General features: G+C 53.0%; 10 protein-coding genes across 10 annotated transcripts; 7 read left to right on the forward strand and 3 right to left on the reverse strand.

Annotated features, from left to right (window-relative positions):
- Positions 1-251: 251 nt before the first annotated feature.
- Positions 252-1,944, forward strand: Z519_07282 (uncharacterized protein; the record flags this gene model as incomplete). Its single annotated transcript, XM_016765017.1, has 2 exons — positions 252-371; positions 427-1,944. 2 exons carry the CDS (start codon positions 252-254, stop codon positions 1,942-1,944), a joined length of 1,638 nt encoding a protein of 545 aa, XP_016618967.1.
- Positions 1,945-2,597: 653 nt separating this feature from the next.
- On the reverse strand, positions 2,598-3,146 carry Z519_07283 (uncharacterized protein; the record flags this gene model as incomplete). The annotated part of the gene is made up of 1 exon (XM_016765018.1): positions 2,598-3,146. The coding sequence occupies one exon, from the start codon at positions 3,144-3,146 to the stop codon at positions 2,598-2,600; it is 549 nt and encodes a 182-aa protein (XP_016618968.1).
- A 318-nt stretch (positions 3,147-3,464) lies between these two features.
- On the forward strand, positions 3,465-5,816 carry Z519_07284 (uncharacterized protein; the record flags this gene model as incomplete). Its single annotated transcript, XM_016765019.1, has 10 exons — positions 3,465-3,897; positions 3,952-4,019; positions 4,074-4,179; positions 4,236-4,514; positions 4,573-4,877; positions 4,934-5,232; positions 5,279-5,355; positions 5,435-5,455; positions 5,512-5,598; positions 5,653-5,816. 10 exons carry the CDS (start codon positions 3,465-3,467, stop codon positions 5,814-5,816), a joined length of 1,839 nt encoding a protein of 612 aa, XP_016618969.1.
- A 356-nt stretch (positions 5,817-6,172) lies between these two features.
- Z519_07285 (uncharacterized protein) lies at positions 6,173-8,713 on the forward strand (the record flags this gene model as incomplete). The annotated part of the gene is made up of 7 exons (XM_016765020.1): positions 6,173-6,391; positions 6,454-6,560; positions 6,619-7,324; positions 7,381-7,532; positions 7,587-7,607; positions 7,658-7,956; positions 8,019-8,713. The coding sequence occupies 7 exons, from the start codon at positions 6,173-6,175 to the stop codon at positions 8,711-8,713; spliced, it is 2,199 nt and encodes a 732-aa protein (XP_016618970.1).
- A 399-nt stretch (positions 8,714-9,112) lies between these two features.
- Z519_07286 (uncharacterized protein) lies at positions 9,113-9,896 on the forward strand (the record flags this gene model as incomplete). The annotated part of the gene is made up of 2 exons (XM_016765021.1): positions 9,113-9,472; positions 9,621-9,896. The coding sequence occupies 2 exons, from the start codon at positions 9,113-9,115 to the stop codon at positions 9,894-9,896; spliced, it is 636 nt and encodes a 211-aa protein (XP_016618971.1).
- A 697-nt stretch (positions 9,897-10,593) lies between these two features.
- Z519_07287 (uncharacterized protein) lies at positions 10,594-12,351 on the reverse strand (the record flags this gene model as incomplete). The annotated part of the gene is made up of 1 exon (XM_016765022.1): positions 10,594-12,351. One exon carries the CDS (start codon positions 12,349-12,351, stop codon positions 10,594-10,596), a length of 1,758 nt encoding a protein of 585 aa, XP_016618972.1.
- A 1,955-nt stretch (positions 12,352-14,306) lies between these two features.
- On the forward strand, positions 14,307-15,390 carry Z519_07288 (uncharacterized protein; the record flags this gene model as incomplete). The annotated part of the gene is made up of 2 exons (XM_016765023.1): positions 14,307-14,548; positions 14,601-15,390. The coding sequence occupies 2 exons, from the start codon at positions 14,307-14,309 to the stop codon at positions 15,388-15,390; spliced, it is 1,032 nt and encodes a 343-aa protein (XP_016618973.1).
- Positions 15,391-15,902: 512 nt separating this feature from the next.
- On the reverse strand, positions 15,903-16,939 carry Z519_07289 (uncharacterized protein; the record flags this gene model as incomplete). Its single annotated transcript, XM_016765024.1, has 2 exons — positions 15,903-16,871; positions 16,937-16,939. 2 exons carry the CDS (start codon positions 16,937-16,939, stop codon positions 15,903-15,905), a joined length of 972 nt encoding a protein of 323 aa, XP_016618974.1.
- A 767-nt stretch (positions 16,940-17,706) lies between these two features.
- Positions 17,707-20,133, forward strand: Z519_07290 (uncharacterized protein; the record flags this gene model as incomplete). Its single annotated transcript, XM_016765025.1, has 1 exon — positions 17,707-20,133. One exon carries the CDS (start codon positions 17,707-17,709, stop codon positions 20,131-20,133), a length of 2,427 nt encoding a protein of 808 aa, XP_016618975.1.
- A 1,880-nt stretch (positions 20,134-22,013) lies between these two features.
- Z519_07291 (uncharacterized protein) lies at positions 22,014-23,102 on the forward strand (the record flags this gene model as incomplete). Its single annotated transcript, XM_016765026.1, has 1 exon — positions 22,014-23,102. The coding sequence occupies one exon, from the start codon at positions 22,014-22,016 to the stop codon at positions 23,100-23,102; it is 1,089 nt and encodes a 362-aa protein (XP_016618976.1).
- Positions 23,103-23,717: the final 615 nt, after the last annotated feature.

Below are 23,717 nucleotides of genomic sequence, written 5' to 3' on the forward strand. Positions count from 1 at the left end.
ACAGACGCCCAGGACGGGATCTGGACCGTGGCTGACCCCTTTCTCTACGTACCCTCGGTGGTACCCAAGACCCCTCTTGATATACATATTTCATGCCTTGGGACTTGGCCCGTCCTCTTCCTCGTGGACAGGTCATTCTTCCATTACTTCTTCTCAAGCCAGCATATTTGCGTCCATTCCTTTCCCATTTGAACTTGCATCTTTGCAATCGTCGCTCCTTTCCGTCGATCTTTTTTCCAATCTAAGCAAATATGTTGGCTTCTTCTTTTCTGGTCACCCTAGCGGGGCTTGTCTCTTTGAGCACAGCTGGATATGTGCTGGAGGATGACTACAGCGTTGATCAATTCTTTTCCATGTTTGACTTTTTCACAGTAGGGCCCGGCCCTTCTATAAAATTCCAACCCTGAGTGCTGACACAAGTATCAGGACGCAGACCCCACGAACGGTTATGTGCAATATGTGGACCAGAACACCGCCCAAAGCGGTGGGCTTATCAGCACCGACAACGGCGCCGTTTATATGGGTGTCGATCATACAAACGTTGCGTCAGGCTCCGGCCGTCAAAGCGTCCGCTTAACAAGCAAAAAGTCTTATACCCATGGCCTCATCATCCTGGATCTATCACACATGCCCGGCGGGATCTGTGGTACGTGGCCGGCCTTCTGGACCGTTGGGCCCAATTGGCCAAATGCAGGAGAAATCGATATCATCGAGGGTGTCAATTCGCAAGTGTCCAACGCCATGACCCTTCACACCACCTCCGGGTGTAGCATCACAAACAACGGCATGTTTTCAGGCTCGGTATCTACCCCGAACTGCGACATCAAGGCCGTCGGCCAAGCGACCAACGCAGGATGCCAAATCGGGACTGCCAACGACGCCACTTACGGAACAGGGTTCAACCAAGGCGAAGGCGGCGTATACGCAACTGAATGGACCTCCTCGGCCATCAACATCTGGTTTTTCCCCCGCTCAGCTATCCCGTCTGACATAGCCGCGGGGACACCTGATCCTAGCAACTGGGGCCAACCCGTGGCTTCCTTCGCCGGAGGATGTAACATAGACGACTTCTTCAGCAACAACCAGATCGTCTTTGATACGACCTTCTGCGGTGACTGGGCTGGAAACGTGTGGACTTCGGACCCCTTGTGCGGATCAAAGGCATCGACCTGCCAGAGTTTCGTGCAGAACAATCCGTCTGCGTTTCAGGATGCATATTGGTCCGTCAACTCGCTCAAGGTCTTCCAGAACGCTGGAGGCGAGATTTCCAGCACCGGCGCGCCATTTCCTCCCTCGTCGACGCAAGCGTCTACTGTCTCAGTCAGCGTCCCTGGTGTACCGTCAGGGCTCCCGCCAGTGGTCCCCACGCCTCCAACGAGTGTATCTGTTCCTACAACGGGCTTTAGCCGCGGCGGCAATGGGCGACACAGCAAGACATTCGGCACGGTCGGTGCCTCCGCGGCAAACTACCTTGTGGCCGTGCCAACTACTGCGTCAACTTCAGTGTTAGTGTCGTCCACGGCGTCCTTCGACGCGCGAGAGCCCTCTGCGACGGTGGGACCGCCGATGGCTGTAGCTGTCGCCTCGGACGGCACCGTCAGCGAGGTGCAAGAGTCCGCCGCGTCGGCGCCAAAAATTACACCCAACAGGACCACTGGTACCGCCGCCACCGCCTTGGAGACAAACGCAGCAACTTCCAACGCCGTCACATACACGACCGTTAGTGCACTCGGCTACGACGACTTTCACCACGAGAAGGAGAAGAAGAGCCGACGTGAAACAGGCCCAGAGCCTGGCGTGTCGTCGTCGTCTGGTGGGGAAATGGTGGCTTTCGACGAAGCACACGCGAAGCGCTACTTGATGAAGCACAAGCGCCGCGATATGCACCGGCATCTGTTCAAGCATGGCGCCGTCGTCGCGGGCGGCTCTGGGAGCGAAGAATAAGCCGCCCCGGAACCTGTCTCGTGCCAATTTATTGAGGTGCTCCGGTATGCCTCTCATGTGTGTGAGAGGAATTAGGGGGTGAGACACCATGCTTGTATCGTTTCTAGATGGGATTTTCTTCGCGCCGTTCAAACCGCACCATTAGAGTTGCTGGACGTCGGTTCGCGACCTACGTGCTTGGAATGGACGAACAACACGCAGCCTGCTTTTGGTTTTTTGGAGAGCGAGAGAAGAGATTTGGCTTCCCTGTCATTTTTGGGCGGTATTCGGCAAGAAAGGAGAGGCGCGCAATCTTAACGACGGAATGACGGATGAAGATGAAATGAAATATCAAAAATCAAAAATCAATGGATTCGGAAAGGGTGGAAACCAATGGTCGGTCGGTCGGTTGGGATACCTTGAGACGATCAATCGATCGAACGAGGTAACGGGGATAGATACAAGGCACAAGGACAATGATGAAGGCAATGACTGCTCTCATAATTGCATCCCTCCAACCAAGTCCTGTCAACCGCTGTGACTCGAAAAAGATGATTCTCTTCACATACCCTGTGCTTCGTGCTCGCTGCAGGCCGACAACGTTGGGGCTGTTTCTCTCAAAAACAAATCGCAATTCAATATCTGGTTTTCCACGCGCCTATCTACATACTCCATCAAAGCTTTGTGGGCGCCTTGGTCTTTGGGCCAACGCCTGTAGGATCCTCGCCCGTCGTCCAGGTAATGGTCAAATGAACTCTCTCGATCCTCCACTTGCCGTCCGCCTCCTTCCTCAGGACCCAGTTGTAGAAGCCTCCCTCGTCAAAGTGGTCGTCATAGATGTCCTTGCGCTTCATCCACTGTGCGATGCAGTTCGTACGCACGTACGCGCGCTTGCGGTTCGGGGAGAATTCAATGTCGAAGTTGGACGAGAGGAGTTGGCAGCGCTCGAAGTAGCTCACGCCGCCGAACGCCCATGCTCCTTTGCCAGCGCGCCCGACGTGTTGACCGTAAGGGTAGACGGCGACGCCGTCTTCACAGAACAGGTTCTCCCACTCCTGCCGCTTCTCGAGGTCGAAGCAAGCGTCGTCGTGGAGCGCGGTGTAGTGATTGAGGAGCCATTGGACGGCTTGGATGTCTTGGGTCTCTGATAGAGATTTCTGGAGAGAGGACACCGTTCTTCGCAAGGATGCTAGTTCGGCGAGTATCTTCTCTGTATCGGCCATTGTGAGGATGTCAATGATTGTTGCGATGCTTATTGTTCGAAGCTCAATGGACGTATTGTCGACAGGAACGCCGAGTGTCGAGACACCGAGGAAAGTCTTTATGGTCCGCCCGCCCGTGGTCGAACAAGGCTATGAATGTTGCAATTAAACCCAAACCCTCCGATCAAGATTGCCGCGTGGTCTTCGGAAGGTCAAAAGCAAAAAGCCTTACAAACATCCCTGTTGTCCGATTGGGCAGCGCGTTCTTTGTTTATGCCCTTTCTGCATATATCCTTCGAGGTGACCGTGGTTCGTTCGGGATCTGGATTTAAATAAGGGATGAACAGATCCGGGGAAGTTGCACCAGACTCCCCATACCCCTACCGCCCCCGCATCGATCCCAAAAAACCGAGTCCTGAGGCCGCAGAACTTGTGGAGATGATACTCTCATCCAATGGGGATACGTGGAGCGGTATGGAATGGCCAATGGGGATGCGTGGATGGTCGTTTCCGCTCTTTGCCTGGTGTTCCTTTGGTGCCTCGGCGGATTTGCAACTCCACAGACAAGTCAACGATGCAAGCGGATATGCTACCGTGGGCATATATGTTGAGTCTTGTCCATCACCTCCCATCAACCAGGATGCGAAGTTTGCACAGTTACAAGCCGACCTAGACATCATGTCTCCACGCAGCAAACCTTTCTTGGGCCTGGAAGGCTCTGCTCTTTCATGGGCAATCAGCTTGAGCTCTGCCAGCGCCTTTCTGTTATTTGGTAAGGCCGATGACCGAGAACCGTGAGGGACAAGATTGACCCAGATATCACTAGGCTATGACCAAGGAATCATGGGAAGTATCATCTCTACTCCCTATTTCCTCGAAGCCGTCAACATCGCAGTGGGTTTTGAGTTCGCTTCTTCAATGGAAGGTGGTGCTGACCGGTTTCCAAAGGCTACCGATGCCGATACCATTTCCACCGTTGTTTCCATATATGATATCGGCTGCATGATTGGATGTCTTGTCGCTGCGATTTGGGGTTCTTCTCTTGGTCGGAAGCGTACAATTGGACTTGGAATGGCAATCATGGTGGTTGGCAAGTAAATTGGACCGAAGTGGAAACGCTGGAATTAACTCTTGTTCAAGGCGCTGTACTCCAGACCTCATCGTACAGTGTGGCTCAGCTCATTGTCGGGAGAATCATCTCGGGCATTGGCAACGGAATGAACACCGGGACAGTGCCCACCTGGGTCTCTGAAACATCCAAAGCCAAACATCGGGGGCAATTGGTCGCTACACAGTTGTCAATTGCAGCGTTTGGGATTGTAATCGCGTATTGGATGAACTATGGCTTCTTCCACCTCACCGGACAAGTTGTGTGGCGCTTTCCAATTGGTGCGTCGGATCTTTTGATTGTTGCATGGGGTGATCCTGAGTGCTGACTTCGTTACAGCCTTCCAGGCAGTGTTTGCCATTGTCACCATTGTTAGTCTTTCCTGGCTACCAGAAAGCCCACGGTGGCTGTATTCGAAGAACCGAAACGAAGAGGCGGACATAGTCATGTCAGCTCTCAAGGGCCTCCCGATCGAACATGAAGTGGTCCAGGCCGAACGCAGCGAAATTCTCGCCGCCATTGCTCTGGAAGACCACTTTGGCGAGTACAGTCTCAAAACCATCTTCTATGATAGATCTGGTCAGAAGATTCCTTTCCGAATGGCTCTCGTTTTTATCATTCAGATGATCCAACAATTACCGGGAGTACGTTGCCCCACAGTCTTCAATCGACGATCACATCGCTAAATGCTTGCGTCCAGGTCAATATCGTCATCTATTATTCCAGCACTGTCTTCTTGCAACTGGGAATCTCGGCTAATCTCTCTTTGGTCTTGGGCGGCGTCGCATCCATCAGTTTCTGGGTGGGTTCCTTGTTTGGCATTGCTCTGATTGAGCGAGTGGGCCGGAAGAAGCTGCTTGTTTCTGGGACAATCCCAATGTTAATTGGGTATTGTATTTACACGCCCATGGTCAAGGACGGAGGGACTGGACAGCTGTGGGTAGCTTTCGGAGCAACGTGCTTGATATGTGTGGCGTTCGGTTGGAGCTGGCTGCCGGCGTAAGCTTGCCATCGCGAGACTCGGACAATAGCTGACGTGCAACAGTCCTTGGTGCCTTGGCCCTGAGCTCGTACCTGTCAGATACAGACATATCGGAAATGCGTTGAATGCGTTTGCAAACTGTAAGTGAGCTAGCTTGGGGACCGAAGACGGGCGATGATTTTGACGTTTGAACCAATGCTGACATTTGATCGATCCCAGGGACCTTCACCTTCATTATCGGTGAGTTCAGCCTCTGCTGCTTTCAACCCATCAACCACATATCTGATGTTTCGCAGTCAAGGTTGGCCCGATCGGCATTGCCAATATCCACTGGCGGCTGTACATCGTATTCATCATCTTCACCTTTCTGCAACTGCCCATTGGTAAGACCTGTCCAGCTTTTCTTTTCCCGGCCGGCCACGCTGACGGAAACTCAGTTTGGTTCCTGTACCCTGAAACTCGCGGTTTGACTCTGGAGGAGATTGACACGCTCTTCGTCAAAGATCACGTCGTGACGGATACTCTGGCAGAAAAGGCAGAGCAGGTGCGCCATTTGGAGAGCAAACAAGCCGGTGTCGTCTCATCCGTCGATGCTGCGTAGGAGAAGCAGCCGAGCCAAGGAACAGCAGGTAGCATATGCAGAGGAGAAGAGACACGAACCTGAGGTGTCTGACTGCCCTGACGACTATGGGCGACGATCGTGATAGCAGGGAGAAAGTTCCCGTCCGCTTCTCTTTTCGAAGTAGCTGTAGAATACATGGTTAATGGCATGCACCAGATCCAGAAGCCAGACACGGTCCGGGGCAGATCTGGGCGGATCACTTTCCGTGTGTGTTTCCAAATTGACACGAGGAGTACTCGGTAGAGAGTATACAGGTAAAAGTGAAAAGGAGGAAGGCCTTTTGTGGGGTGCATGGCGCTAAGTTTCTTCTTCTCACTCCCATAATAATTTCCACCATGTCACCGACTCATCATCCCACCAACACTCTTCCGCCAGATCCCAACCCACCCATCCGCGATGATGCCATGATGCAGTTCAGAGAGATCGCTCCCGACCGTAAGAGAGAGCACGAGTCCAATCTGGGTCTTCCCACCCCGGGACCACCTTCGCAACCCAGTGTCAAAAGAACCAAAACAGAACAGGCGTGTTCCAACTGCAGAGCCCTGCGCCGCAAAGTACGTCCCAATGTCAATCCTCGTGCAGTCAACGGAGAAAAGTCTGACACGGGTTCAAAAAGTGCAATGGAGGCAGCCCTTGCAAGACCTGTCAAGAGAACTCCCTTCCGTGTCACTATGGAGGTGATGTTCGGGCTCCCGAGAAGCTCACCTTGGCAAAAGCGATGAAGTGAGTTGGCGGCGCCTCTCGATGTGTTGATGGCATCTCACCATTTCCTGCGTCTCAGGAGGATTGCGCAGCTGGAAGACCGCTTGCGCATCTATGAAGGATATACCACTGGCCCGAGTCAAAATGAGCCGGGCCCAAGTCCGCCTCGCCATTCCGACCAAGTATACGGGCCTGCGACCGAACCGAGTCAGAGTGAGGACGACATGGCTCAATTACTGCGGGGTGTGAACTATCTGACCATCTCAAGAAATCCTGAGTTCTACGGAGGATCGTCATCAAATGCCATCATCAGGGCGGTGGAAGCGGCAGAGGAATCGGAAGATCAGCCGCCCGCTTCTCGGATCGAATGGCCTCTCAACAGAGCTAAGTTATGGCTTGACAATGCGGCAAACCTCAGGTTTGCTAAAGTTACAGGATCATCACTCCCACCAAGACCTGTTGCGGACGACTACGTCAATCGGTACTTCCAAACTGCCCATCGCCTATATCCTATCTTGAACCGCATCAGTTTCATGGAACGCTACCGCAACTTCTGGGAAGGCCTACCCACGGAAGGAAAGGGCTATGAACTCTGGGCGGCTGTCTTGTACATGGTTCTCGCCCACGGTCATCAGTGCAGCACTGTCGACCCAGATGATCGAGTCAGAAACGATGCCCTTGCTTCACAATATGGGGAGACCTGCTTCAACCTGGCCAAATCCACCTTTGCGGATGTACCTTTTTCTGGTGGGGACATGTCTGCGGTAAACTCCATGTTCCTCGCAGTGAGTGATCCCCAAGTATTAAGGCCTGATTGATCGAAGGTTAACGAGCTACTCAGTTCGTTTGGCTCTTTAACCAACAAAGGCTTCACGAGGCATATGCAATGCTGGGAACTTCAGCAAGGGTAGGGTACGCCATTGGCCTGCACAGAGAGCTCATGCCGCTGGACGCTCACGTTCTTGATACTAATGGCTGGTGTGCAACTTGGTGGTAAGTCTGCATGATATTTCAGTCCACCCAAGATCGATGCTAAGCTAGAGATAGGTGCCTTTTCATTTATGAAACGTCAGTTCCATATATCTGTGCTAGCTCCGGCGTTTCTAATTTCTCAACAGGGAACTCGCTACTCTGTCCGGTCGTCCGTGCGGGATTCAACCACGAGAGGTTGATGTCAGACCATTTCCGCTGGACACCTCGCCGATCGATCTCCAATATCTAGAACGTATGCGGCAGTTTTCTTACCTAGCTTGGGATGCCTATGAGCAAGTTTACTCGCTGGCTTTCAAACACTCTGGAGTACGTGAACGTGCAGCTGCTCTTCGTGCCGCAGATGGTGCTATTTGCGCGTGGTACGACGGTTGGTATCACGACTCTACATGGTCAAAGGAGCCTCACGGGCTTATTATCCGATTGCGTACGTCCTTGATTTCTCTCGGCCAGACCCAGTGCCATCGGAACTAACCGTTCTTATCTCAGGCTACCTAAATCTCAGGATCCTCCTGTACCGAGCGTTTCTCAACTTGGTTGTGCAGAAACGAGAAAAGCAAATGGAAGTCAAGGAAGAATCACTTGTGGCGGCTGCCAAGTGCATCGAAATGGCCTTGTCCCTTATCCACCTTACCACGTCTGCTATCAACGCCGGGAGTTCTGGTACCCTTCAAGCATCCCTCTTTCATACCATGGGCTATCTCTGGAACGCGACGCTTACACTCCTCCTTTATGTGAGAAGTGATTCCACACATGACCTTCTAGCCACCACGACACCAGACCGCGGCAAGATCATTGACAATATCGAGTCCGCCGCCGTATTTTTTGCCAGGCACCAAGACGCCTTACCATTTGCTCGTGTGGCTGCTGAGAAGGTGCACCGATTGTTGAAAAGGGTAGCCACTGGATATGTTTCAAGTGACACCCCGAGCACCTCGACGGATATCCATGCTGGATTCGCTGTTCCCAATCTCGAGTCGCCGGATCGAATTTTGAATTTCGTCCCAGGATTCGATGTTCCAACATTTGATATACCCCGATTCAATTTTGAAACGGCCTTTTCAGGAGCCTCACCACAAGGCGAACTCCTTGATCTGGAGGGTCGAGAAGGCGACCGTACCAACCCTCACTGGAGCCCCGAGGGTGAAGGGTTTTACTTCTATGACACTCCCGCGGCAGGATAGCAGGGTTGGCAGCCAGGTCCAGATCAACTCGCTCTATCTGTTACGTTTCCTGGAAATCGAGACCGGAAAAGGGACCCTGTTACCTCTGCCGGTGGGGAGCATTTTGCACTTCCTGCATGGACTGGAAGTTTATTCCCTCCGCCAACTGGAATGCGTGGAGTGGCTCACTCCACAGTATGGAGAAGCCCCAGATGTGCATGCAGGTTGCGAAGACCCCGCTCGACCTCAGTTAAGGATCCTTCACCGATGAGAACGGGTCTTGCGGCAGCCAATCAGGACAATCCAGGCACAGTTTGTCAAAGCCAAAAGAGATCAGAATCGTTGGGAGGCGGGACACACATGCTTACAATCGTCCATCTCAGCCTGAAGATACAGAAAAATATCAGCAGCGATCCAAGAATGTCTCCTAGGCCAGCAATATTGGCAGTGAACCATCCGCTCTCGTACTCCTATTCAGAGCCAACCCCACCAACCAATGGAGTCAAAGGCCACGACCCGAAAACCGTATCTTCGCTGGCGATCCCGGAAACGATCGAGGATAGGGTGAGATATCTGTACGAACACCAACAAATAACGAACATACTTAACGAATACGGCTATGCCCTTGACGCGTGCATGGTAGACCACGACGCCGCGCAAAAATGGGCCGCCCTCTTCACCAGCGACTGCGTCGTCACCTATCCATTCGGTAGCCACAGAGGCAGAGACGGGCTAGCACAGTGGGCGATGAATGCTGAGACGAGGTTCTACCGGATGCTGGTGAGTCAACAGATCTCCCTTCGTCTTTTTCTCGACTTCTGTTCTCGTATGCATGATTGCACGCAAGGAAGGCGATTCTCGCGCGCTACATGCAAACAGTCCTCTCCCTCTATAAATGCTTCCCTCTGACGGGTCATCTTCCCCCCAGCACGCGTCCTCCAACTTCACCATCACCTTCCAATCCGACACCACAGCGCACGCCCGCTCCGCACTGCACGCCATCTGCGGCATCGACCCCGACGACATCGGCAGAGTCTTTCAAGAAGGCGGCTACTACTACTGGAGTTTCCGAAAGGAAGGCCAAGGTCAAGGTCAAGGCCAGGGGCAGGGACAGGGGAAGTGGTTGATCTCCTACCTGTTCTTGGACGTCAATTGGACGAGTGGCGATTCGTTGGGACTGAATGAACCGGGCGCAGCAGATTAGCTAGCTCGTATTATATCGGGCTGAGGACGTCTTTGACACTATGTGTACCGAGGACGTGGTATTCTACGTACTCTTGGGTGGCCGCGAGCATGCGTGGACCAGCAGAGACGTCTCCAGCATCAACCGCATCCCCCGGTTTTTCGAGAATCGACTTTAGATTTGGAATAGAAAGCAGTTCAGAGCCCTGGTCACATAAAGGGCACCTGGGACTTTATTTCGTTCTGAACAAGTTTGTAAGATTGTTATTCATACCACCGCCTCATCTAGAAACAGAGCAGACTGAATTAGGCCGTCTCCGTTGTCTTTCTCCTTCCTTCCACCAAATAAATTCTCGTCATCTGTCTCATCCTTCCATCAATCTTCCTCCTGTTGTCACACAGATAATTATTGTTCGGAGATCTATTTCGATTTCCGTCTCCAAATATGCAGTAGCTATTCTCACAAGCTGATCCCAGTTCGCCATCGAAGCGGGTTTGATATGGGTATCATTCACATGCTCTCGCAAAGCATAAATCCTTCTTGCTTTTATAGTAGTGAGCATCCACAAAGTGCAGGGGGGAAATAGAACAACATGTAGTACACAAACGATCGTCAATGTCATGAGATGACTAATAAAAAAAGGGACAAAAATAATGCGAGACCGCGAAAATGAATGACGTGGAGCAATAACCTGTGCTTTCTTGGAGCTCAATTTCGATCACCATCGCTCATGAGTCCCAGCCGTTCCAAAGGCGCTCCCTCTGTCACTAGCGGGGCTATTCTGTGCCGCAAAAAAGGTCAAGGAGCCTCCGCCGGCACTACCCCTGCCACCGTTTATGTCGGTGCCGAAGTCAAAGCGTTCAAACTCATTGAGACTGCTGACGTCCGATTTGGCCTCGATGTCTTCGTAATCGTCAGCATCCGACACAATGCTGGCTCGGGCCGCCTTGTAATGGATTGATGCTCTTTGGGGACGTATCATTGTTTGATTGCCTACACTCCCCCCGAAGAAACGATCTTGATGCTCCTTCGGACTCTCTCGAGGAATCAACTGCGAGCGGGTGGCTGGTGGAGGTAGTTTAGGTGACGGGGTGGGCTCTCCAGGAGTATAGCCCAGGCGAGAAGAGTTGGCCAATCGAGCAATACGGAGATTTTCTTCTGTTAAACCGAGACCAGGAGGGCTGCCAGAAGTGGGTGACTTGAGCCCTTCTCTTCCAAGATTTGCAGTGTTGATGGGTGGCGGTGCTCTCTTGCTTGTGGGCCCTTTTGAAATGCCTGGCGTATCTTTCACAATAGGGGAATATTGTGATATGGATGAAGCGCCGTTGAAAGCACCCGGCGGAGGGGCCTCCAGCCGCGATGGTGCCTGTGCTCGGTTGCTGAGGTTCATGTTGGGAGAAGGGTCGCGCAAGCGGAAAGCTGAGGATGATGCAACCTGCCTCGGAGAGTCTGTGGGGTTTAGCCGTTGAGTTGCGGGACTTGATCCGCTTCGCAAGACCGGGCTCGGAGCTGTCCTCGGTATTGGACTAGGGCCTGGCCGTGATGCTGGGGGTTGACCCCTCTGGCCAGGCGTGCTGTTGCTTCTATTCCTATTCGATCCCTGTTCCCAACTTGGGGGCGGCTGTGCTCCTCGTCCAGATGTTGAAGGTCTCACTGCCGTGCCTGGGCCGCGCATATTTCTGTAGGGAGAGTTTGCAGTCAGGGATCTCGGTTGATCCGAAGATCGATCCTGTCCAGCGGATTTCGAGTCTTGAGGAGTGAGTGGGCGGGCAACGCCAATCTGCGCTGATGGCCACTCAGACATAGGAGTTGGTGGCGATTTGGCAGACGTGAGTTCGGTTTCAGTGACGGCTGGAGACTTTTTCTCCACCCCCTTTGGAATAGATGAGGTTGACCTGCTGCTCGAACGGCTACTCAGTTTTTCGCCTTTGCCCGTCATCACAAACTCTGGTTCAATCTGCAAATCTCTGTTATGTCTCCTTCTCATGAAGAACCAAAACAGACCCAGCGATGCCAATAACACAACAGCCACTGGGACCACGATTGCTGGAATAAGGGTGCTGAGATTCGAATCGGACTGTCGGGCTGCAGCACTGCTTGTCGCAGCGGTCGATGTCTTTGTGGTGGTCCGGAGAGTGGTGGAGGTGGAGGATGCAGCCGCAGCTGCTGAGGTGAGGGAAGCATATTCGGCCGGGTCGGTAATGGTCCTGGTTCTTTCGGTAGTAAAGGTAGTTTCAATTCCTTGTCCGGTGAGGCTCTGTTGTAGTGTCTGTGTTTCGGTAACGGTCGTGAACCCAGACACCGCCTGAGCCGTAACGATCGAAGCGGTGGCGGATGGGTCTGGGGTGACAGAAGTCGGAGCTATCGACTGCGGAAACGTGGTTGGATTTGGATTGGTGATGAAAGAAGGTAGGGAGGTTTCCGCAGCAGCGTTCTGAGGCTCCCGTTTATGTACCATTTGCCCGTGTCGAAACATCCTGCCTGGGTTCAATGGCAGGCAGGCAGGATGGACTGAGCGTCACCTGCAGTCAAGGCAAGAAAGAAGACGGCGAGAAGCAAAGGTAAGGTCGACGAGATGCCAGAGGCTTCGAAGGCTGTCGTCGCAAGCTCCTTTTGCGCGAGGGCACTATCCCAGTGTAGCATGGGGGCCGTAGCTGGTAAATTGAGAGATCATCGGGCGAAGAAGGTTAGCGCGAGGCCATCGACAGAGGGGAAATTGGATGAGCGGTCTAGAGAGAGGCTGTTGCCATATAAGAGACTGTGATGGCTTCCAGAAAACTTGGGCAGGAATGATGATGGGAGTGCAGGACAACGAAGGATCTCAACACCCTGCGCTCGAACACCGGATTGCAAAGTGGACAAAGACATCGGCGAGAAAAGGTCTGTCTGGGTGAGTTTGATTCAGAACAGTGGATAGAGGAGAGGCGCCTTCCACAGGGAAGGCTGGTGGGCGCGTGGAGGGTGGCACAGGCTTGCACAGGGAAGGAGGTGTTTCGGGAGGCCGAAAAAGGAAAGGATGCGAAACAGGGTCAAACACCAGGCTGGGATCCAAATGGGCCCTCGAGTAACATTCCGAGCCCGGTGGTTCCAGGAGCGCCAGTCACCTCCCAGTAGCAGTCTGAATGCTGGAGGAGCCTAAGAGGAGCCCAAGGAACCCAATCACCAACCCACCTTGCCGGGTTGCCGATCGAAAAAGGGTCGACGCCTCTCCAAAGGGGCGAGCTGCCAGCTTCTCGCTTGACAGCTTTGACGTGATGGCTTGCACTAGCATGTCGTCACAGGTGGTGGAAGGAAACATTCTGATACTTGACTCACACAGTTAACGTCCTGGGGGGAGAGAAAGAATATGTTTGAAGGCGAGGGCGAGAGATCGACGACGGAAACAAGGTGGAGGGAGGTCCCAATGAAGATCCCAAAAAAAAGGGGAGCTGTAAAAATAGACCGGTTCACGTGGGAGATCAGCTGATATTATTCTGGAAAATTGTATCTTCCGGCGAAGGCGGCTGCAGCCTTGTGCTCGCCAAGCGCCTTATCCACAGCCTCGTTTCTGGGATGCTCTCTGTGGTCTCTCACATTACTCTCATTCTCGTGCCAGCTCTTCAATCAACAAGGCCCATTGATTTGGTCTGCCGTGTTGATATTAAGCAAGACACATGGTGAAGTAGAACTTGGTCAATCAAACAGCTTTTAGGACGGAGTGAAAGTCGAAAGAATAGGACGGGGAGAAAAAGGTGATGGTCGGTCACACGCCGCACCCAACCTGAGGAACGCTGTCACCCAGAATCGGGTGGCCTGGAGAAATGAAGGGACTCGGAATTATGTGTTGCGGGCTCTCTGGCTTGCTGGCGAGCTGGTTAGGACCCCTCGGCACCCTCACCACCCAGCCCGCAGCAGCCCGCAGCAGCCCGCTGCTAGGGTCAGGGCGTGCATTGGGCGGGGCACCTGGCACCAGAGTCCCCTAAGCCTGGCGATTCGATACTTATCAGGGTCTATCACGTCGCCTCCCACCAATCCCCTCGGTGTGCTTAACCCCCAGTCACCGCCGCTTGGGCCTTCACACCCCGCCTATTGGTGCTTCTTTGATATGGCTCTCGATCACTCGTTGATGCTCATTCGCCATGTCGACCTGTAAGCGCCTGCTGCTGGTGCTGCCATGTAAGCATCTCCCACCTTCTACCATGGCCGCCTTTTATGAGACCTGCGCATTCTTCGCGGCCTCTTCTCTCTCTCTCTTGCCATGCTACCGAGTCGAGCAATTTGTGCCCTTTGGCAGTGCACAGAGTAACTCGACATCTCACCGCGGCGACATCCTGGTTGAACATGCAGGGACATCAATAGATCGAATCCTCTTTATCGACGGACCAACGCATCATCACCTGTGGCTCCCCAGATCAGCAAGACGAGAATCCGTTCCCCCAGATACCTGTCGGCATGAGGTTCTTTCTTTCTCGACGTTGGAAGCCGAATAAATGGCCTTTCTACGTCTTGATCCTCCTTGAGATCCCATTGACCATCGCCCTGCTGGCACTGTTCGGCATCGCCTCGCCAGACACCTACCGCACAAGGCTTTGGCAAGATGGTGCAGATAATGGCTTCAATTCAAGCCCATTGACAGGGCTATATGCCGCGGCCAATTATCGGCCCTATACAACTCCAAAAGTCTGGTCACAATTGTGAGCATCTTCCTACAGGGTTCTGGAATCAATGCTGACACTCCTTCACCAGCATAACCGACTACAATGTCGCAATCACCGTCCTCTCCATGTTCATCATGCTTGTCAAGTCGATCATGTACATGCTCCACGTTTTCCCACCCATCCTCTCCGCCTTGGTTCACGCTGGCCTCATCATCTTGTACACCGTCTCCGTGGACTATCAAGCCAGTAGTGACACCACCGATCCGGATCACCCTCAGCACGGCGCTCCCTGGTACATCACCAAATCCTGCAGCGTGGCTCATGACAAGAACAACATTGGCTACTGTACACAAGCGAAAGCGAGCTTTGCATGCACTTGCGCCATGCTGGGCGTTTTTGTCACCTATTTCGGCTTCGCGGCGTACTCGTGCTTCCCCAGTAAACAACAACGTGAAGAATACGCCGAGAAGAAACGTCTCAAGGCCGAGCGCTGGGCGAAGTTTGAAACTTACCAGGACGACGAGACGGGCGAGACCACTGTACAAAGATACCCCGTTCCGGATACCCCGGGTATTGTGAATAGTCGACTGAACCCAATGACTCCGCGAACACTTGCATTCAACACGTTGGGTGGAACGAAGGATCTTCCGCTGAGGAGCCACTTCAACTCGCCGAACATCCCAGGAAGTACCTCTCCATCGTTCGCGATTCGGAGTCCTGATTTGCCCAGAAGCCCAATGAGCCCGGGATTTATTCAGCGAGCCGGTACTGGCTCCGAGAAAGCCAATGGCAAGTCCCCTGAGATTGGCACTAGTCCGCAGGAATCATCTACACCGCAGCTATATTTCCCTCCGCCGCCAAAGACCTCGAAGAAGTGAGGATTGGACTGCCACACACGAATCTATACCCAAAACTTATGGAGCGTTTCGATGTGAGATGTGAGACCACGAGCGCGATGAATCACCGACCACGAATTGTCATGGATATTGAGATTTTTGTAGCGTGGCGCGCGCCCTGGGCGCAGAGGTCGGTCGTATGCTAGAAAATCCATTCTACAATGAGGCGTCACGGATTCGGGTCCCGGAATGAGGAGATGGAAGCCTATGCCCATCGACTCAAAAGATCCAGAAAGATCTCTGTACAAATCTGAACAATTTTGGAATCAAATTCTTGTTGAAAGTACTTGGCCGAGATGATGAGAATAACATAAATGAATCACCGCGATAATATACTGCTTTTCACGCCTGAGAGCAGATCCTGACATTCTTGTTGCATACTGCCTTCTGATATATCGACCTCATCCAGTATTCAATAATCTCATTCACGTACTATAAGTCACTCAGCCCACCCGGACCGTTGTTACGCCGATCTATTAAAATAATTGAAAACACTACAGCGAAGCAACACTCTGCGCACGTACAGAGTCCGTGGCAGGCCCGCCCGTCAAATTCGCCACAAACTCCTGGTATCGAAACACGTCGCCTCCTTTCTTTGGCGCGGGATCCTTTAAGCCTCTCACGCCAGCAATACCAATCACGTTTTTGCCGAGAATCCTCCTTCCCGTGAAGCCTTCCATGGCTCGGTCAATATCCTTTCCGGTCAGCGGTCGTTCCCCCGGATCTGGCACCGTGCTCAATAACGCTGCACGCAGCTCTGCAACGTCGATTTGCCCGCTATCATCGTCGTCGAAGGCAGACAAAGCATTGAGAAGTTCTTGCTGAGGCGATAATCCGACTAATATATTGGCCAGCTGACTCAGATATTGTGGCAGGGACATCTGTTGCGGTTGTCCCGGCGGGAAGAATTGAGACAGGTTGCTTTCATGTAGTCCAAGGGACTGCAGCGTTTCAGCCACAGAAGAGGCGTCGATTGTGCCGTTGGAATTGGAGTCCAGGACGGAGAAGGATTCGCGCATGTTATGCAGGAGTTGCGGAGGGAGTTTTGAGAGGTTATCGTTTTGAGAGAGCATACCGTTTGAGACGAGCCTGCGTGGCTCTCTGCTAATTGAATTGTTTGTATTGGGCATCAGGAGCGGGGTTGCGTCGTGTTTTGAGGGCGAAGGAGGTTGTGAGCGACGAGTCGTTGATGACGAAGGGGGTTCAGTTTGAGCTCTTCTAAAGGACGGATCTGCTGTGGTTTTTGATGGGGTTGACACCATGATCTCGCTTTCCTCTTCTTCTTCCGAGACTGTATAGGCATGCTTAAGCTTAGATGGCGAGGTCAAAGGTGAAGCGGCGCTTCTGTTGGTTGGAGGAGTTGCCGGTCTTCCAGAGCTGACGAGGGTAGGGGAGCCTGGTGAACCCGGACGGCGGAAGGGCGACGAACGGGGAGAGTTGTTGAATGTTGATTTGTATGAGGACTGGATAGATGAGGTCTCAGCGCACAGACTGGCCAGCTGCGAACAACAAAAACAAGAGGGCTTACCATTGTCACCGTCAATCCAAGTCCAGGAAACTTATGTTGGCTTCAATGGATGATTGACTGAGTCACTGGGAAGACTCGACGCGAAAGAGCCAAGTCTTGGTGCAGGAGGCGTTACACACAATGCCGGTAGTATTTTGACGTCTCGACTTGAACTGGAGATAGTTGATAAGCTGTGGCGTAACGTCTTGAGGTGGTGCTGTCTAGGCTGGGAGTGCGACGCCATCTCGATGCATGTGATCGTGTAAACAAGAGTGGGTTGGCAGGGTAGCAACGTCTGAGATTTACCATGGAAGGTTTGCCGACTCGCAGGAGATCCCCAATCAGCGCCATACCAGTACAGTCCAGTCTCGGGCGCTAAAATGCCGATCTCAGGGGCTTTACCTAAGTACTTAGGCTTTTTAGGGCCAGCATTTGCAGGGGCCGACGTGAAGTTGACAGGGTCTGGGGGGTTCGGGGTCGCGCTCACAACTCAATCCCTCTGCAGCGCAAGGGGATAGTCCAAGGATAGGTCCCCCCTTCACCCTTCAGAGCGCGGTCTGAACCTCAAACTGAAGCCAACTTCGAGCCATATCTGAGGCGCTGCACGTCGGACCTCTAGCAAATGTCGATACAGACTCTGAACCACCTCTCTCTCTAGAGCCTTCAGTCTTTCCCTTCAATCGACTCTCCTCTCCTGCGACATGCTCAACCGCGAATAGGTTGGAAGACCACGACTCAAGAACATTGAACATAAAAAACTTGACGACGACGACGACGATATTTACGACGCCATGACCGAAATGCTTGTTTATCGCCCTCACCCTGTGAACGTGAGCGGGCATTATGACCGACCAAGATCTACCTCTTCCAACTCGGGCTCTCACAAATCCGCCTACTCCCATTATAAAGTGTCCTCACAAAGCTCCCTAGTCCCTCCATCGCCCCGGGGTTCCTACCGCTCCTCCCAGAGAGTTTCTACAGTCTACGAAGACGGGCCTTATCGCCCCTCGAAGAGACTAAGGTCGCAATATCCTCTGCACTCAAGCGAACCTCATGTGGAATACATCCTTGTTGCTTCGTTCGACATCGATCGAGGCCCCATCATGGAACATCAGTTCCCCGGTGCAATTAGCCCGGATGAAAACATGTTGGCCGAGTTGATGCTTCCTGACCAGACACATGTCCGGCCACAAGACTGGACTATGTTCTTTTTGCATAAAGACTCTGGCACGAGCGAAGATGAGGCCGCTGAGCGAGAAGCTAGAAGGCGCCAGCGAGAGGCACGGCGGCGCGCAAGAGAAGCCGGTGAGGTTGCCGATGGCGAGGCAGAAGAATCCGCAGACGAAAGCGGCAGTGATGACAGTGACGCAGATGACATGGAGAGTCCTCCTCTAATGTATGTCTTGAACTTGGTTAATACCAAGCAAGACAGCTCGGTGAAAAGAGGCGCCATTGTGAAGGCAATGGCCATTTGTACCCGGCACTCTTTTCTCCACATATACAAGCCCCTCTTGTTGCTCGCCCTGGAGGACTATTTCAAGTCACCTACACCAGACACCTTGGAACTCTTATACAACGCCCTAAACGCCATGGACCTGTCTCTAATGCCCCGACTGTCACTGCTGGAACGACATATTTTGCAGGCAAGCGACGTTAAAGACATGTTTGTGGAGAAATTCGAACAAATGATTTCCCAACGATTGGCAGACGAAGCCCTGGCAAGAGCTCCTGACGCTCCAGAGTCGCCCACGAAGCCGGAGCAAAAATATTCAGTTCCCCGCGACACGCATGAGTTTGAATCAAAGATTGTTTATAACAGCATCCCGATTCCAGTCAAGATCCCTACCGCTTTGTCGCCCGAAACTGTGGGCGATTTCTCGCTCATCAAGCTTGTCCAAGTATTTGGCAATCCGCATCTGTCTCAACCTCAGCCTTTTGCCTTACACCCCCATCTGACAACTTCGGGGGCGTTCACGCATCCAATCATTGTCCTCATCAACGCCATGCTCACGCAAAAACGGGTCATATTTTTGGGCCACAACCGACCATCCGGGGAGGTTGCGGAAGCTGTTCTTGCGGCTTGTGCATTGGCCTCAGGTGGCGTGTTAAGGGGATTCACCCGTCATGCATTCCCATACACTGATCTGACCAAGATCGACGAGCTTCTGAAAGTCCCTGGATTTATTGCAGGTGTCACAAACCCGGCGTTTTCCTACCATCCGGAGTGGTGGGACCTACTTTGTGACTTGCCCTCGGGCAGAATGAAAATCTCATCCTGCATTGAGGCAGCGCCGGTTACAGAAGGGACAACATATTTCCAGCAACACGGACATTCCATTCTGACTCACAAAGACCTCCATCACTCAGATGCTACCGGAGATGGACTGTTTATGGATGATATCAGCCGAAGTATTACATCTCGAGCCGGCGAGTCCATCATCCGAGCCAAATTTCGAGCCTATATCACGAAATTCACTCGCATAGCGGCGGCCTTTGAAGAAACTGTGTATGGAGCGAGCAACCTCACGGTGATACCCCCTACAGAGGTAGACAACGTGGAGACCACTGCCACCACACCAGCACCAGCACGACCGATGTCGCTGAAAACTTCCAGTAAGAACCTGAAAGGACATGGGTATGTCTGGCCGAGTGATGAGGCTAAGACCCGCGAACTTGCAGCGTCCGCAGCCAGAATTGAAGGGTGGCGTAACACACGATCCTACTACGCATTCATCTCCGACCTGGCGGCACATTCGCAGGATCCCGTCTCGCCAACATCACCTGTCAGCATGACCAAGATGCTCGCTCGAGCGCCGACCAAGCCGTACGTGGACCTCTATCATTCGCTGTCCAAGCTCCGGACCCTGCACCTGACTCCGACGGAAGCTGGCGCCATCTATCTGGCGCTCGAAGCATATTGCACCGACTACGAGAGCATCCTGGAGCTGCTGGAGATGGCTCCCATGTCAGAGGCAGGACTCTTCTTTGTGGCTCTGGGGCTCTGGCACGAAGATTGGCGGGTTCGAGAAGCGGTGACCAGTCTTCTCGACCGGGTCAGGCAGCACCCGGCCGGTCGGGTGTTCTTCAACCGACTTGGAGGATGGGCTACGATGGGCTTCAACAGACGTTTGCAGGAGAAGGAATCTAGATTACGCGCGCAGCAGCATGAAGCTGAGCTGGGGCCGCTTGCTCTCGACACCGACCCGCGACGCAGCTGACGTCAAGGTTTGTGATCGTCGCGCAAAGAGAGAGAGAGAGTGTGTGTGTGTGTGTGTATTTGTTCTGGAGCAAGCCAAGATGTTTGGCATGACATTGATCTGTACTGGGTACGAGGTAGATACTTCGTACCATTGGGCGGCAGGCAAGGATTGGACGGAAATAACCAATTATATAGGAAGACCAATGAGATGACGATCAGCAAAACTACCGCGCAATTCTCCCATGTTTGTTAAGATGAGAAAATCAAAGGGCAGCATCGGCAACCATTGCATAAGTTGACGAATCTGAGGCGCAGCCGGCGACTCTCAGATTCTCTCCCAAATGGCCCCCTGATTCTCGCCATTGCTTGGTGGCTTCAGCGACTATTGAATCTTGGCAATTGCAAGCGAGTCGCCGGTAAACCATCCTGCTTTCTTCATCCTCCAGGGACTTCCCGCACACGACAATTTGGTGTGCGACTCCGACGAGGCGATTCTTTTCGCTGGTCTTAGCTCTTTCATAGGAGAACATCGCCTCTACAAGAGTTGACATGACAGCGTTTAGACTGCACCGAGAAAGGCCACGTCTTTCACCGGTCCACCGTAAGTACTTACGAGCCGCGAGCACCTTCAATGCAGTGCTTGTCCAAGCGCGAACCCGTCAGCCCTTCCCGTCCCCTGTCAGTTGTGTGGGCCTTTTCTTTCAATGTTCAATACTTAGGAGGTAGTGGTCTCTCGTGCAAGATGGGGAATGGGGGCCGTTGATATCAGTTGGAATCAGAAAGTGATCGACAGCCTGTCACTTCTGGGCCATCCAAGACCACGAAAGGGGGCCTAGAACCCAAACTACGAGGGCGGAAATGAAGGTCCCTTGGGTCTCCTCGTGGTTGACCATCTCTGGCACCAGCGGGTTTGGGGAAAGAGAGCGCCACGGGAGCGCCACCAAGTGCCCCCTAGCCATACTGTGTTGCATAAGCGATCCACGCGTTCGGGCGCTTACCAGAAGGAATTGGAAGGATTCCGCTTTTGAACGTCTCCGTGACGCCGAGTGGAGGCTTCAATTCCTGCTCTCATGGTCCAACAAATGCCCGCATTCCAATGGGTCGGCTTCTGCTAATGTTGACTGGCAACGGTAGTACTCAAATGCTTTGGCCGGACTCAATCTCCAAGGGAAAATGGAAATAAGCATCCTGGAAGGTATGTGTTGACTGAGGACTTACCTGCAGCTCTCCATCACAGTCCTTTGTTTTCTCAGGTTGGAGCTTTGCGCATTGTTATTATTGCTTGTAGTTTTTCACTCTGGCTATTCCAACAACAATACGGCACGAACACCTAGCCACCCTTTAACCATCATTGCGACTCAGACAAGTCTCAAACCGACTCCTCGCTTGTCCACCTTGAAACCTTCTATTCCTGAAACGGCACGACGTTCTCTTCCGCGGCAGATCAACAGGATCAACGCCCAGGGTCCAACACGTGCGATACCGTTCCCCAGAGTCCAAATCGGGGCGGGATCAACTGGATATTATTATTGTCAGTGAGGAAGGACCTCTAGTCACACCCAGAGACTTGGGACTCGACGAGGTGTGAGGTTCTTACCACGGGAGAGACACTCACCACCATCCGGAGGACAACCAAGGTTGTTCGATGTGATTGCCTCGCTCGGGCCCGACGAGTCTCCTGCCATAGCGCATGCCTTGAGGTGAACTCAGAGGCGTCCGTTCTTTACCATCCAACATCATCTTTATCGAAGTTCTTTATATCACGGGGGGCTTCCAACCGAATCGGCGGCCATGGTTTTCTATTCCGCACAGCCGTTGCGGCTGGGGAGGCGTCGGGACATCCGCAGCTGTACAACAATAACCACGACCATAATCTCGTTAATCATAGCCCTAATTGTCATGGCGACACCGACATGCGGCCAAGTCATGGAGTTGGATGCGCAAATCTACGAATCAAGTTTCTACCAAGAGTTAGCTGCAAGGGGGGAAATACACATCGACCATCGAGAACCACCTCCTCGCCGGAATGTTTATCTGGAAAGGAGACAAGTCGGGGACACCGTTGTGCCGACCACGGTGACCGGACCTACTTCAACTTCGACATCGTCTTCATCCCCCTCCTCAGAACCCACAATCACCTCTTCCGCTGAATCGGTATCGGCCATCAGCACAGAAACCAAAGCTCCTCTGTCAACACCCGGCGTGTCGACATTGACCGCACCCAGCGTCACCGTCGTCACCACACCACTCCCGACTCCCTTCGACACCTCGCTAGGAAGCAACTTCAGCAGTTCCTCCTGCCCACAGTTCTTCTCCGACTTCCTCAACAACTCAACATTCCAATCCTGCGTCCCCGTGTCCCTGCTGCTGCAAAACTCCAACTCATTCTTCCGCGCCCAGCGATCATTCACGCTCCTTACGCAAACCCTGAACGCAGCGTGTAATGCCCCCTTGGCCATCTGCTCGCCTTTGCTCAGCAATCTCGGCTCCCAACTGATCGACGACGCGAATTGTGGCGAGGAATACAAGCAGCAGAACCCGCTGGTCTCACAAGCCTACGCAGGATTCCTAGCCTACGAACCGGTCTATCGGGCCACGTGTCTCCAGGACAAAAGCACCGGGAATTACTGCTTCAGCGAAGCCGTTACAAACTCGTCCAACGCTGCCGACTTTTACCCTTACTACACGGCTGTGGGACTGTCGATGCCGGAGACGGCGCGCCCCAGTTGCAGTCAGTGTCTCAAAGAGACGATGGAGATCTTTGCAGGGTATGCACAGGACGCATCACAGCCCCTGGCCAAGACGTACCTACCGTGCGCGACTCAGGTGGACAAGAGCTGTGGGAGCGCGTTTGTGAGCACGGATGTAAAGGCTGGCAGTGTGGCGAGTCCCAACGCTGCCACCGGGGGATGGAAGGTAGTACCGCCGGTTTCGCTCATGATCATGACAACACTGGTGATGGCATTCGTCACCAGTGGGCTGCACTGATGCTGAGGATTTCGGCACGTCGGTATAGTCAGCGGTATTCTGGTTGAGGATGGGGCTGGGTGGTAGGCGTGAGCGCACTGGGACAAGAAAGGACCAGAGCATAGAAACACGGGGCGGTTGGATTTTGCTCCGAATAGCGTAGGCGTTGGACAGGACGGGCTGATCGGGCTGATCGGGCTGATCGGGCTGTATGTATGACAATTTTTGCAATGAATAGAAAGGAGAAGAGCGGGAAGAAATGTCCTCCGGATTCTGGGACTCTAGACTCTTGTACAGAAAAATGATACTCTATAAATACCCAGATTCCACCATCTCAATCGTACTATATTATTTGAAAAGTGATGATTCCGGTTACCACTCTCTCCCCCCGGTTTTCCTTTTATGTTCACAATGTGCGCGGCGAAGGTGTTCTGCGTAAGTAGAGCAGGTATCTCATGTGAGAGGGGCAACAGGACGACTGTGTAACCATAAGAACCGAGTCTAGTCCTTCGATCAGGACCTCGTGCTTTCAAATGGACACCGGTGTGATGGATATATCGACGCATTTGGCTTGGCGGAAACTGGTTCACAGTGTCCTCGGCCTCGGGCTCGTGTTCGTGTTCGTGTTCGTCCTCG

The sequence above is a fragment of the Cladophialophora bantiana genome (genome assembly GCF_000835475.1).
Source record: "Cladophialophora bantiana CBS 173.52 unplaced genomic scaffold supercont1.10, whole genome shotgun sequence".
NCBI classification, from domain to species: Eukaryota; Fungi; Ascomycota; class Eurotiomycetes; order Chaetothyriales; family Herpotrichiellaceae; genus Cladophialophora; species Cladophialophora bantiana.